At 45.7% G+C, this 13,374-nt stretch overlaps 1 protein-coding gene across 1 annotated transcript in view; it reads left to right on the forward strand.

Moving 5' to 3' along the window:
- LOC115124639 (uncharacterized) overlaps positions 1-12,516 on the forward strand; it is a 51,680-nt gene extending 39,164 nt beyond the window's left edge. Inside the window, exons 13-19 of the mRNA XM_065002332.1 lie at positions 1,341-1,611; positions 2,185-2,386; positions 4,736-5,027; positions 5,382-5,512; positions 5,663-5,823; positions 10,190-10,412; positions 11,787-12,516. Coding sequence (XP_064858404.1) covers positions 1,341-1,611; positions 2,185-2,386; positions 4,736-5,027; positions 5,382-5,512; positions 5,663-5,823; positions 10,190-10,412; positions 11,787-11,926 — 1,420 coding nt within the window. The 3' untranslated portion in view covers positions 11,927-12,516. The remainder of the gene's footprint in view (positions 1-1,340; positions 1,612-2,184; positions 2,387-4,735; positions 5,028-5,381; positions 5,513-5,662; positions 5,824-10,189; positions 10,413-11,786) is intronic.
- Positions 12,517-13,374: the final 858 nt, after the last annotated feature.

Genomic DNA, 13,374 nt, shown 5'->3' on the forward strand with positions numbered 1-13,374 from the left:
GAGATCCTGAGGCCCATTGTTGTAAAATTCATCCGTCGCCATCACCTCATGTTTCAGCATGATGATGCGCGGCCCCATGTTGCAAGGATCTGTACACAATTCCTGGAAGCTGAAAATCACCCAGTTATTCCATGGCCTGCATACTCACCGGACATGTCACCCATTAAGCATGTTTGGAATGCTCTGGATTGATGTGTACGACAGCATGTTCCAGTTCCCGCCAATATCCAGCAACTTCTCACAGCCATTGGAGAGAAGTGGGACAACATTCCACAGGCCACAATCAACAGCCTGATCAACTTGTCTATCACAGTGGCATCCGTTTTGTCACCAAAGCCACATATACTACCCACCAGTGCGACCTGTATGCTCTCGTTGGCTGACTCTCACTACATATTCATCGCCAAACCCACTGGCTCCAGGTCATCTATAAGTCTATACTAGGTAAAGCCCCGCTCAGTCACCATAGCAACACCCACCCGTACCACTCGCTCCAGCAGGTATATTTCACTGGTCATCCCCAAAGCAAACACTTCCTTTGGCCGCCTTTCCTTCCAGATCTCTGCTGCCAATGACTGGAACGAATTGCAAAAACCTCTGAAGCTGGAGTCTTATATCTCACTCTCTAACTTTAAGCATCAGCTGTCACCAATCACTATACCTGTACACAGCCCATCTGTAAATAGCACACCCAACTACCTCATCCCCATATTGGTACTTACCCTCTTGCTCTTTTGCACCCCAGTATCTCTACTTGCACATCATCATCTGCACATCTATCACTCCAGTGTTAATGCTAAATTGTAATTATTTTCGCCACTATAGCCTATTTATTGCCTTACCTCCCTACTCTTCTACATTTGCACACACTGTACATAGATTTTTCTATTGTGTTATTGACTGTATGTTTGTTTATGTGTAACTCTGTGTCGTTGTTTTTGTCACAATGCTTTGCTTTATCTTGGCCAGGTCACAATTGTAAATGAGAACTTGTTCTCAACTGGCCTACCTGGTTAAATAAAGGTGTTCTCAACTGGCCTACCTGGTTAAATAAAGGTGTTCTCAACTGGCCTACCTGGTTAAATAAAGGTGAAATAAATAAAAAATAAATAAAAACTCTATGCAAAGGAGATGTGTTGCGCTGCATGAGGCAAATGGTCACAGCAGATGCTGGCTGTTTTTTAATCCACACTCCTACCTCTGTTGAGGACAGAATTTAAGTATATATGCAGGAAACTAGAACAATTCTGGTCTGTCTCTGTCTTAATGTGTGTGTGTGTGTGTGTGTGTGTGTGTGTGTGTGTGTGTGTGTGTACCCATCTTCCTTTTCCACAAAACAGTGTTGTGGTGATGGCAGCCCGCGGTGTGTGTCGGTGCGTGTGTCGGGACGAGGTGGCCCAGCAGCTGGAGTGGGTGTTGCTAGATGCCCACTTTGCCCTCCTCCAGAGCCTCATTCAGCAAAAGAAGGCTGCTGGGTTGACTCAGGGTCAGGGCAAACAGGGAGAGACAGAGAGACAGGCCTGGGTGGCCAAGAGGTGTCAGGCTCTCACAGGTCTGATCCGCCTCACCTCCATCCCCGCCTGCAGGGAGCTGATGGACATGCAAGAGAAGGTGAGACTGTATTAAAAAGAAATCGCCTACGACCAAAAATGAATTAGAGAGGCGAAACTTTGGTTAAGGGGGACCGCAAAATGTTCCATACAAAACTTATGGGCTCATATGAAAGAGGAGGTCAAATAAATGACATCTAGGGTCAAAGGTCAAAATTTCAGGTAGTCGAGGTCAGGGTGTTGAAGTTGACCCTAACCCAGTGTTTCTCAAACTCAGTCCAAGGGAACCCCAACGAGTACACGTGCTGAATTAAATCATCTATAATCTACTTATCATCAAGCTTTGACTATATGAATCAGCTGTTGTGCTCGCGTTAAAAAAAAGGAAATACCCCTTGGGGTCTTCAGGACATGGTTTGGGAAACGCTGTCCTACCTACTGATACAGCATCAAATATTCTTCCATCCCCATAATAAGATTGAGGGTAGAGTCATCTGATCCTGGATCTGTGTGGTGTCGTCTCAGATTTTCCCCTCGCTCGTCAGTCACTTTGATCTTGATCTTTTGATTGACCGTGATCGTTGGTGTGTTGCATACAAAACAAACAAAACAAACTCCCATCGGGGGTGTCCAGGTCTGCCAGGTTGCCGTGGTAACGACTCCTCGTGACAGCCACGCGCTGTGTCTCCTGGGGCTGGCCCAGCTGGCTCAGTGTGACAACGACCACGGCTCCCAGAGGTTAGAAGGAGCCGTTGCCAACGCCTGCCTCAGCTTCCAGGCAAGCATCGAACTGGAGGACAAACCTCAGAGCGGAGAGCCACCCACACAGCTCACCAGTAAGAGAAATAGTGTGTGTGTGTGTATATGCTTTTGTGTGTAATGATAGAAGACTGTGTGTGTGTGTGGGGGGATATTAATGAAGTGTGTGTGTGTGTGTGTGGGGGGGGTATTAATGAAGTGTGTGTGTTTGGGGATATTAATGAAGTGTGTGTGTGGGAGGGGGGTATTAATGAAGTGTGTGTGTGGGAGGGGGTATTAATGAAGTTTGTGTGTTTGGGGATATTAATGAAGTGTGTGTGTGTGTGGGGAGGGGGGGTATTAATGAAGTGTGTGTGTTTGGGGATATTAATGAAGTGTGTGTGTGGGGGGGGGGGGGATATTAATGAAGTGTGTGTGTGTGTGTGTGGGGAGGGGGGTATTAATGAAGTGTGTGTGTTTGGGGATATTAATGAAGTGTGTGTGTGTGGGGGGGGGATATTAATGAAGTGTGTGTGTGGGGGGGGATATTAATGAAGGGTGTGTGTGTGGGGGGGATATTAATGAAGTGTGTGTGTGGGGGGGGGATATTAATGAAGTGTGTGTGTGGGGGGGATATTAATGAAGTGTGTGTGTGGGGGGGATATTAATGAAGGGTGTGTGTGTGGGGGGATATTAATGAAGTGTGTGTGTGGGGGGATATTAATGAAGTGTGTGTGTGGGAGGGGGATATTAATGAAGTGTGTGTGTGGGGGGGGGAATATTAATGAAGTGTGTGTGTGTGTGTGGGGGGGATATTAATGAAGTGTGTGTGGGGGGGGGGGTATTAATGAAGTGTGTGTGTGTGGGGGGATATTAATGAAGTGTGTGTGTGGGGGGTATTAATGAAGTGTGTGTGTGGGGGGATATTAATGAAGTGTGTGTGTGGGGGGTATTAATGAAGTGTGTGTGGGGGGGGGATATTAATGAAGTGTGTGTGGGGGGGGTATTAATGAAGTGTGTGTGTGTGGGGGGATATTAATGAAGTGTGTGTGTGTGGGGGGATATTAATGAAGTGTGTGTGTGGGGGGGGATATTAATGAAGTGTGTGTGTGGGGGGGGGGTATTAATGAAGTGTGTGTGTGTGTGGGGGGGATATTAATGAAGTGTGTGTGTGTGGGGGTATTAATGAAGTGTGTGTGTGGGGGGGATATTAATGAAGTGTGTGTGTGGGGGGGGTATTAATGAAGTGTGTGTGTGGGGGGGGATATTAATGAAGTGTGTGGGGGGGGTATTAATGAAGTGTGTGTGTGGGGGGATATTAATGAAGTGTGTGTGTGTGGGGGGGGGATATTAATGAAGTGTGTGTGTGTGGGGGGGGGGGGGATATTAATGAAGTGTGTGGGGGGTATTAATGAAGTGTGTGTGTGGGGGGGATATTAATGAAGTGTGTGTGTGGGGGGGTATTAATGAAGTGTGTGTGTGTGGGGGGATATTAATGAAGTGTGTGTGTGGGGGGGGGGGTATTAATGAAGTGTGTGTGGGGGGATATTAATGAAGTGTGTGTGGGGGGGGTATTAATGAAGTGTGTGTGTGTGTGGGGGGGGATATTAATGAAGTGTGTGTGTGGGGGGGTATTAATGAAGTGTGTGTGGGGGGATATTAATGAAGTGTGTGTGGGAGGGGGATATTAATGAAGTGTGGGGGGTATTAATGAAGGGTGTGTGTGTGGGGGGAGGGGGTATTAATGAAGGGTGTGTGGGGGGAGGGGGTATTAATGAAGGGTGTGTGGGGGGGGTATTAATGAAGGGTGTGTGTGTGTGGGGGGGAGGGGGTATTAATGAAGGGTGTGTGTGTGTGGGGGGGGATATTAATGAAGTGTGTGTGTGGGGGGGGGGGTATTAATGAAGGGTGTGTGTGTGTGGGGGGATATTAATGAAGGGTGTGGGGGGATATTAATGAAGGGTGTGGGGGATATTAATGAAGGGTGTGGGGGGGATATTAATGAAGGGTGGTGTGGGGGGGGGATATTAATGAAGGGTGTGTGGGGGGGGTATTAATGAAGGGTGTGTGTGTGGGGGGGGATATTAATGAAGGGTGTGTGTGTGGGGGGAGGGGGTATTAATGAAGGGTGTGTGGGGGGATATTAATGAAGGGTGTGTGTGTGTGGGGGGTATTAATGAAGGGTGTGTGGGGGGGATATTAATGAAGTGTGTGTGTGGGGGGTATTAATGAAGGGTGTGTGGGGGGGATATTAATGAAGGGTGTGTGTGTGGGGGGGGTATTAATGAAGGGTGTGTGCGTGTGTGGGGGGGGATATTAATGAAGTGTGTGTGGGGGGGGGGGGGGATATTAATGAAGTGTGTTTGGGGGGGGGTATTAATGAAGGGTGTGTGTGCTCACGTTGATATATGCAACTGAGCCTTGTGCCATCCCTCCCCCTCCCTCAGAGCAGCAGTGGTGGCAGGACAGGCTGGCAGCAGACAAGGAGAAGGCAGTCAAGGGGACAGCCAGCCAGGGAGCGGGGAGGGGTGGCTCTGGGCCTCCTGACACTGCAGTGGCTGCCGGGAGAGGATGTGGGCGTGGCATGGGAGGTCCTGCTAGAGGGGGTACTGCGGCTGCAGCCAAGACCCCCACGAGAGGAGGCAAGACTGCCCCTCCAGCCAAAAACACCCCCTCTACTGCCCCTCCAGCCAAAAACACCCCCTCTACTGCCCCTCCAGCCACCGTGTCTCCATCCAGGTCAGTCAGATAGACTGTAGACGTGTTTGAGAGCATAAATGTTACGCAGTCGCTGATTTCTGTTGCTGCAGATGCACCTCCCCTTCCTGTACACTCCTTCTTCTGCCCACTTTTAAGACTTTCAGTATTTCATGTAGAACACGGCCTAATGAGAGAGGTATTCGAAGGAATGGGAACGACATGCTTTTGGACACGTGTGTTTTATCTATCATTAGTTTTCCCAGTCAGGGTTGAGTAAAATTAGATTTAAATTCAGTCAATTCAGGAAGTATACTGAAATTCCAGTCTGAATTGTTTTAATTGAAATGGAAATTGAGCCCAACCCTGATCCAAGTAGTGTCTGTTTGTACTCAGCAGGGGCCAAGTTGGAGCAGCCAAAACCCCTGGCCCTGCCAAGCCCAGCAGCTCCAAGACCCAGCTCATCTCCCCCAGCAAGTCTAAACCAGACTGCTCCCCAAGCCCAGCCAAACCTGGGCCCACAGAAGGTAGGCTACCAACCAGGGTAGGAATTATACTCAAGGGTATCCTGTCTTTGGCCTAGTAACACTGAGGAGCCCACTATTCATTTCATTGATTGTGTCAACTCCATTTAGAACCGATTGCTCTGTCTGTGGGTTGTGTCTGTATGACTACAGAGTCAGCTGTGGCAGAGAGTGGCAACGTTCTCCCCAAAGCTCTGTTGAACCGTCGATCCCATGCCCCTCGCCTCGGCTTGGCCCGCGCCCTCTCCCGCTCCGCAGACAGCCACGACCAGGCACACCAGCTCTACCAGGAGGTCATCACCATGGCACCAGAGGTCACATATTACTATCAGTTATTATACAGTTAGTACAGCTGTTCCTGTTATTGTTGGCTCCATCCAATGATTGGTCAGTCTGGAGTGGTCTTCCTGTTATTGTTGGCTCCATCCAATGATTGGTCAGTCTGGAGTGGTCTTCCTGTTATTGTTGGCTCCATCCAATGATTGGTCAGTCTGGAGTGGTCTTCCTGTTATTGTTGGCTCCATCCAATGATTGGTCAGTCTGGAGTGGTCTTCCTGTTATTGTTGGCTCCATCCAATGATTGGTCAGTCTGGAGTGGTCTTCCTGTTATTGTTGGCTCCATCCAATGATTGGTCAGTTTGGAGTGTTCTTCCTGTTATTGTTGGCTCCATCCAATGATTGGTCAGTCTGGAGTGGTCTTCCTGTTATTGTTGGCTCCATCCAATGATTGGTCAGTCTGGAGTGGTCTTCCTGTTATTGTTGGCTCCATCCAATGATTGGTCAGTTTGGAGTGGTCTTCCTGTTATTGTTCGCTCCATCCAATGATTGGTCAGTCTGGAGTGGTCTTCCTGTTATTGTTGGCTCCATCCAATGATTGGTCAGTCTGGAGTGGTCTTCCTGTTATTGTTGGCTCCATCCAATGATTGGTCAGTCTGTAGTGGTCTTCCTGTTATTGTTGGCTCCATCCAATGATTGGTCAGTCTGGAGTGGTCTTCCTGTTATTGTTGGCTCCATCCAATGATTGGTCAGTCTGGAGTGGTCTTCCTGTTATTGTTGGCTCCATCCAATGATTGGTCAGTCTGGAGTGGTCTTCCTGTTATTGTTCGCTCCATCCAATGACTGGTCAGTCTGGAGTGGTCTTCCTGTTATTGTTCGCTCCATCCAATGATTGGTCAGTTTGGAGTGGTCTTCCTGTTATTGTTGGCTCCATCCAATGATTGGTCAGTTTGGAGTGGTCTTCCTGTTATTGTTGGCTCCATCCAATGATTGGTCAGTTTGGAGTGGTCTTCCTGTTATTGTTCGCTCCATCCAATGATTGGTCAGTTTGGAGTGGTCTTCCTGTTATTGTTCGCTCCATCCAATGATTGGTCAGTTTGGAGTGTTCTTCCTGTTATTGTTGGCTCCATCCAATGATTGGTCAGTTTGGAGTGTTCTTCCTGTTATTGTTGGCTCCATCCAATGATTGGTCAGTTTGGAGTGGTCTTCCTGTTATTGTTGGCTCCATCCAATGATTGGTCAGTTTGGAGTGTTCTTCCTGTTATTGTTGGCTCCATCCAATGATTGGTCAGTTTGGAGTGTTCTTCCTGTTATTGTTGGCTCCATCCAATGATTGGTCAGTTTGGAGTGGTCTTCCTGTTATTGTTGGCTCCATCCAATGATTGGTCAGTTTGGAGTGGTCTTCCTGTTATTGTTCGCTCCATCCAATGATTGGTCAGTTTGGAGTGGTCTTCCTGTTATTGTTGGCTCCATCCAATGACTGGTCAGTTTGGAGTGGTCTTCCTGTTATTGTTGGCTCCATCCAATGATTGGTCAGTTTGGAGTGTTCTTCCTGTTATTGTTCGCTCCATCCAATGATTGGTCAGTTTGGAGTGTTCTTCCTGTTATTGTTGGCTCCATCCAATGATTGGTCAGTTTGGAGTGGTCTTCCTGTTATTGTTGGCTCCATCCAATGATTGGTCAGTTTGGAGTGTTCTTCCTGTTATTGTTGGCTCCATCCAATGATTGGTCAGTTTGGAGTGTTCTTCCTGTTATTGTTGGCTCCATCCAATGATTGGTCAGTTTGGAGTGGTCTTCCTGTTATTGTTGGCTCCATCCAATGATTGGTCAGTTTGGAGTGGTCTTCCTGTTATTGTTCGCTCCATCCAATGATTGGTCAGTTTGGAGTGGTCTTCCTGTTATTGTTGGCTCCATCCAATGACTGGTCAGTTTGGAGTGGTCTTCCTGTTATTGTTGGCTCCATCCAATGATTGGTCAGTTTGGAGTGTTCTTCCTGTTATTGTTGGCTCCATCCAATGATTGGTCAGTTTGGAGTGTTCTTCCTGTTATTGTTCGCTCCATCCAATGATTGGTCAGTTTGGAGTGTTCTTCCTGTTATTGTTCGCTCCATCCAATGATTGGTCAGTTTGGAGTGTTCTTCCTGTTATTGTTCGCTCCATCCAATGATTGGTCAGTCTGGAGTGGTCTTCCTGTTATTGTTGGCTCCATCCAATGACTGGTCAGTTTGGAGTGTTCTTCCTGTTATTGTTCGCTCCATCCAATGACTGGTCAGTTTGGAGTGTTCTTCCTGTTATTGTTCGCTCCATCCAATGATTGGTCAGTCTGGAGTGGTCTTCCTGTTATTGTTCGCTCCATCCAATGACTGGTCAGTCTGTAGTGTTCTTCCTGTTATTGTTGGCTCCATCCAATGACTGGTCAGTTTGGAGTGGTCTTCCTGTTATTGTTGGCTCCATCCAATGACTGGTCAGTCTGTAGTGTTCTTCCTGTTATTGTTGGCTCCATCCAATGACTGGTCAGTTTGGAGTGGTCTTCCTGTTATTGTTGGCTCCATCCAATGACTGGTCAGTTTGGAGTGGTCTTCCTGTTATTGTTGGCTCCATCCGATGACTGGTCAGTTTGGAGTGGTCTTCCTGTTATTGTTGACTCCATCCAATGATTGGTCAGTTTGGAGTGGTCTTCCTGTTATTGTTGGCTCCATCCAATGATTGGTCAGTTTGGAGTGGTCTTCCTGTTATTGTTGGCTCCATCCAATGAGTGGTCAGTCTGTAGTGGTCTTCCTGTTATTGTTGGCTCCATCCAATGACTGGTCAGTTTGGAGTGTTCTTCCTGTTATTGTTGGCTCCATCCAATGCCTGGTCAGTTTGGAGTGGTCTTCCTGTTATTGTTGGCTCCATCCAATGATTGGTCAGTTTGGAGTGGTCTTCCTGTTATTGTTGGCTCCATTCAATGACTGGTCAGTCTGTAGTGTTCTTCCTGTTATTGTTGGCTCCATCCAATGATTGGTCAGTCTGTAGTGTTCTTCCTGTTATTGTTGGCTCCATCCAATGACTGGTCAGTTTGGAGTGGTCTTCCTGTTATTGTTGGCTCCATCCAATGCCTGGTCAGTTTGGAGTGGTCTTCCTGTTATTGTTGGCTCCATCCAATGACTGATCAGTTTGGAGTGGTCTTCCTGTTATTGTTGGCTCCATCCAATGATTGGTCAGTTTGGAGTGGTCTTCCTGTTATTGTTGGCTCCATCCAATGACTGGTCAGTCTGTAGTGTTCTTCCTGTTATTGTTGGCTCCATCCAATGACTGGTCAGTTTGGAGTGTTCTTCCTGTTATTGTTGGCTCCATCCAATGACTGGTCAGTCTGTAGTGTTCTTCCTGTTATTGTTGGCTCCATCCAATGACTGGTCAGTCTGTAGTGTTCTTCCTGTTATTGTTGGCTCCATCCAATGACTGGTCAGTCTGTAGTGTTCTTCCTGTTATTGTTGGCTCCATCCAATGATTGGTCAGTTTGGAGTGGTCTTCCTGTTATTGTTGGCTCCATCCAATGACTGGTCAGTTTGGAGTGGTCTTCCTGTTATTGTTGGCTCCATCCAATGATTGGTCAGTTTGGAGTGGTCTTCCTGTTATTGTTGGCTCCATCCAATGACTGGTCAGTCTGTAGTGTTCTTCCTGTTATTGTTGGCTCCATCCAATGACTGGTCAGTTTGGAGTGTTCTTCCTGTTATTGTTGGCTCCATCCAATGACTGGTCATTTTGGAGTGTTCTTCCTGTTATTGTTGGCTCCATCCAATGATTGGTCAGTTTGGAGTGTTCTTCCTGTGCTCTCCAACTGTTGCACTCCCCAGCTGTGTTTTCTCCTGGGTGTTTATCCAAATCCAGGTTGTGTCTAGATTATGTTTCTCTAAGTCCAGGTTGTGTCTAGATTATGTTTCTCTAAGTCCAGGTTGTGTCTAGATTATGTTTATCCAAGTCCAGGTTGTGTCTAGATTATGTTTCTCTAAGTCCAGGTTGTGTCTAGATTATGTTTATCTAAGTCCAGGTTGTGTCTAGATTATGTTTATCCAAGTCCAGGTTGTGTCTAGATTATGTTTATCTAAATCCAGGTTGTGTCTAGATTATGTTTCTCTAAGTCCAGGTTGTGTCTAGATTATGTTTATCCAAGTCCAGGTTGTGTCTAGATTATGTTTCTCTAAATCCAGGTTGTGTCTAGATTATGTTTATCCAAGTCCAGGTTGTGTCTAGATTATGTTTATCTAAATCCAGGTTGTGTCTAGATTATGTTTATCTAAATCCAGGTTGTGTCTAGATTATGTTCATCCAAGTCCAGGTTATGTCTAGATTATGTTTATCTAAGTCCAGGTTGTGTCTAGAATATTGGTAAACACCTTTCAGATACAATGTGATTGATCAACAGGTCCACGATGCGTACATTGAGCTGGCAGAGATGCTGGAGCAGTCCGACCCCCTGGCTGCTGTAGAGGTGTACTGTCGGTTCCCCCTGAAGCCCGTCTCAGAGCAGAACTTTGACGACGCCTTCATCACCGGAGAGATCGTACGCATCCTGATGAAACAAGGCCTCTACGAGCACCCAGAGCTGAGACACAACCTCATCGCCTACGGGAAAGTCATGGGCCTGGGTGAGTTATCTTTTCATTAGAACCCCAGAGCTGAGACACAACCTCATCGCCTATGGGAAAGTCATGGGCCTGGGTGAGTTATCTTTTCATTAGAACCCCAGAGCTGAGACACAACCTCATCGCCTATGGGAAAGTCATGGGCCTGGGTGAGTTATCTTTTCATTAGAACCCCAGAGCTGAGACACAACCTCATCGCCTACGGGAAAGTCATGGGCCTGGGTGAGTTATCTTTTCATTAGAACCCCAGAGCTGAGACACAACCTCATCGCCTACGGGAAAGTCATGGGCCTGGGTGAGTTATCTTTTCATTAGAACCCCAGAGCTGAGACACAACCTCATCGCCTACGGGAAAGTCATGGGCCTGGGTGAGTTATCTTTAGAACCCTGGAGCTGAGACACAACCTCATCGCCTACGGGAAAGTCATGGGCCTGGGTGAGTTATCTTTTCATTAGAACCGTCTTGGAAGCATCAGATGGTTTTTTTAGATCATACAGAGGTACTTGAAACTTTTTTTTTTAGGTCAAGACCCAAATGAGAAACGTACCCAAAATCATCCTCCAACGACCCAAATGAAGAAGACGGTGTGCGATTTTATAGATGTAGATTCTCATAATTCGTGACCCATATTCTCGCAAGCCCGGGATCCACTTTTCTGTCCCAACCCATAGAGCAGGATCACATCCGTATTGCTGCGGTATCGCAGAAGATTTGCGTTGAAAGGAAGGTCATTTCAGGATGAGATGACATTTTTGTCGGGGTGTTTACCGTGAATAGAGGAACATTGCCTTTAACATTTAAATGGATCTATGACACGGATCTTCCGCTATACAGATGGAACTGAGCCCTCCTTCCTGTATGCAAATACAGAAATAGAACATTTGGAAGACAAATTAAATGCACATGTATGGATCTTAATTTGACCAGTTTCTCACAGCAGGAAAATAATCCTGCAACAACAGGAAATGTGAATTATTGTGAGGAATATAGTTAATTAACATTTTTTGTAGGGGTTCGTACATTTTTTTTGTTTGGCTAAATCAAGGATGAAATTTTAAAAAGTGTAAGTTTAATACAGTATCTCTATAAGCCTTTTTAAACCTAGAATACACTACAAGTTAGCATTTCCTGCGGTGCAGTAAATTTCCTTCAACAGGGTGATCAAATTAAGATCCTACATCTGTATGTATAGTAGGCAGACGCTAAAGGGAAGGATGTGTGTCGTTAAAAAAAAATACAATCTCTTTCTGAATACTCTTTCAAAATGGCTTACTACTTAAAATGGTATAAATAATAAAAGTGAATGTGAACTTTACCCTTAAGGGTAATGCTTCAGCCTCATCAGATCGTGTTTGATTTGTGTTTTGTATGTGAAGGTTGCCTTGAGAAATACATCAACATCCTCGAAGGGAAGTTCATGAGCAGCCTTCTGAAGAGAGTGTATGCTGGGATCCATGACAAATCAGTGGAAGACAAGGATCTGCAGGACTTCTTCAAGTTCAAGTGCTGGATATGAACTTTCCTTTCATAAAGAGACTGGCTGTTTATTCCTTGATCAAAGTATGAATGTATCTCTTTAGACCAATAGGCTAATCACATCATCTGTAGACCAATCGGCTAGTCACATCATCTTTAGACCAATCGGCTAGTCACATCATCTTTAGACCAATCGGCTAGTCACATCATCTTTAGACCAATAGGCTAGTCGACAGAGTGAAACATCTGTCGTTGTACCCTTGAGCAAGGCAGTTAACCCCCGCCCCCCGACACACGCACAACAACAGCTTCCCAGGCGACCAATCTGGCAGTCCCCCGCACCACTCCGATTCAGATGGGTTGGGTTGAGAGCAGAAGTCAAGTTTCGGTTGGACCTTGTGTAATTAACTGTAAAACAAATACATGTAAACCTTTAAAGAATATGAACTGTTACAACTCCTTGGGTTGTGCCGACACTAGGAAATATCATTCACTGCAAATGAGACCTGTTAAAATACCCAGTTCAAAATAAGACAATACTTTGATCGTTTTCTCAAAAAGGCCATTTAAATCTGGACCACTTCATCCCCAGTAGACTGTTTTATAACAGTCACAGTGAGAACAGCAGTAGACTGTTTTATAACAGTCACAGTGAGAACAGCAGTAGACTGTTTTATAACAGTCACAGTAATAACAGCAGTAGACTGTTTTATAACAGTCACAGTGAGAACAGCAGTAGACTGTTTTATAACAGTCACAGTGAGAACAGCAGTAGACTGTTTTCTAGCAGTCACAGTAATAACAGCAGTAGACTGTTTTCTAGCAGTCACAGTGAGAACAGCAGTAGACTGTTTTCTAGCAGTCACAGTGAGAACAGCAGTAGACTGTTTTATAACAGTCACAGTAATAACAGCAGTAGACTGTTTTATAACAGTCACAGTGAGAACAGCAGTAGACTGTTTTCTAGCAGTCACAGTGAGAACAGCAGTAGACTGTTTTATAACAGTCACAGTGAGAACAGCAGTAGACTGTTTTATAACAGTCACAGTAATAACAGCAGTAGACTGTTTTCTAGCAGTCACAGTGAGAACAGCAGTAGACTGTTTTATAACAGTCACAGTAATAACAGCAGTATACTGTTTTATAACAGTCACAGTAATAACAGCAGTAGACTGTTTTCTAGCAGTCACAGTAATAACAGCAGTAGACTGTTTTCTAGCAGTCACAGTAATAACAGCAGTAGACTGTTTTATAGCAGTCACAGTGAGAACAGCAGTAGACTGTTTTCTAGCAGTCACAGTAATAACAGCAGTAGACTGTTTTCTAACAGTCACAGTAATAACAGCAGTAGACTGTTTTCTAGCAGTCACAGTGAGAACAGCAGTAGACTGTTTTATAACAGTCACAGTAATAACAGCAGTAGACTGTTTTCTAGCAGTCACAGTAATAACAGCAGTAGACTGTTTTATAGCAGTCACAGTGAGAACA

The sequence above is a fragment of the Oncorhynchus nerka genome, linkage group LG16 (assembly GCF_034236695.1).
Source record: "Oncorhynchus nerka isolate Pitt River linkage group LG16, Oner_Uvic_2.0, whole genome shotgun sequence".
Lineage (NCBI taxonomy): Eukaryota > Metazoa > Chordata > Actinopteri > Salmoniformes > Salmonidae > Oncorhynchus > Oncorhynchus nerka.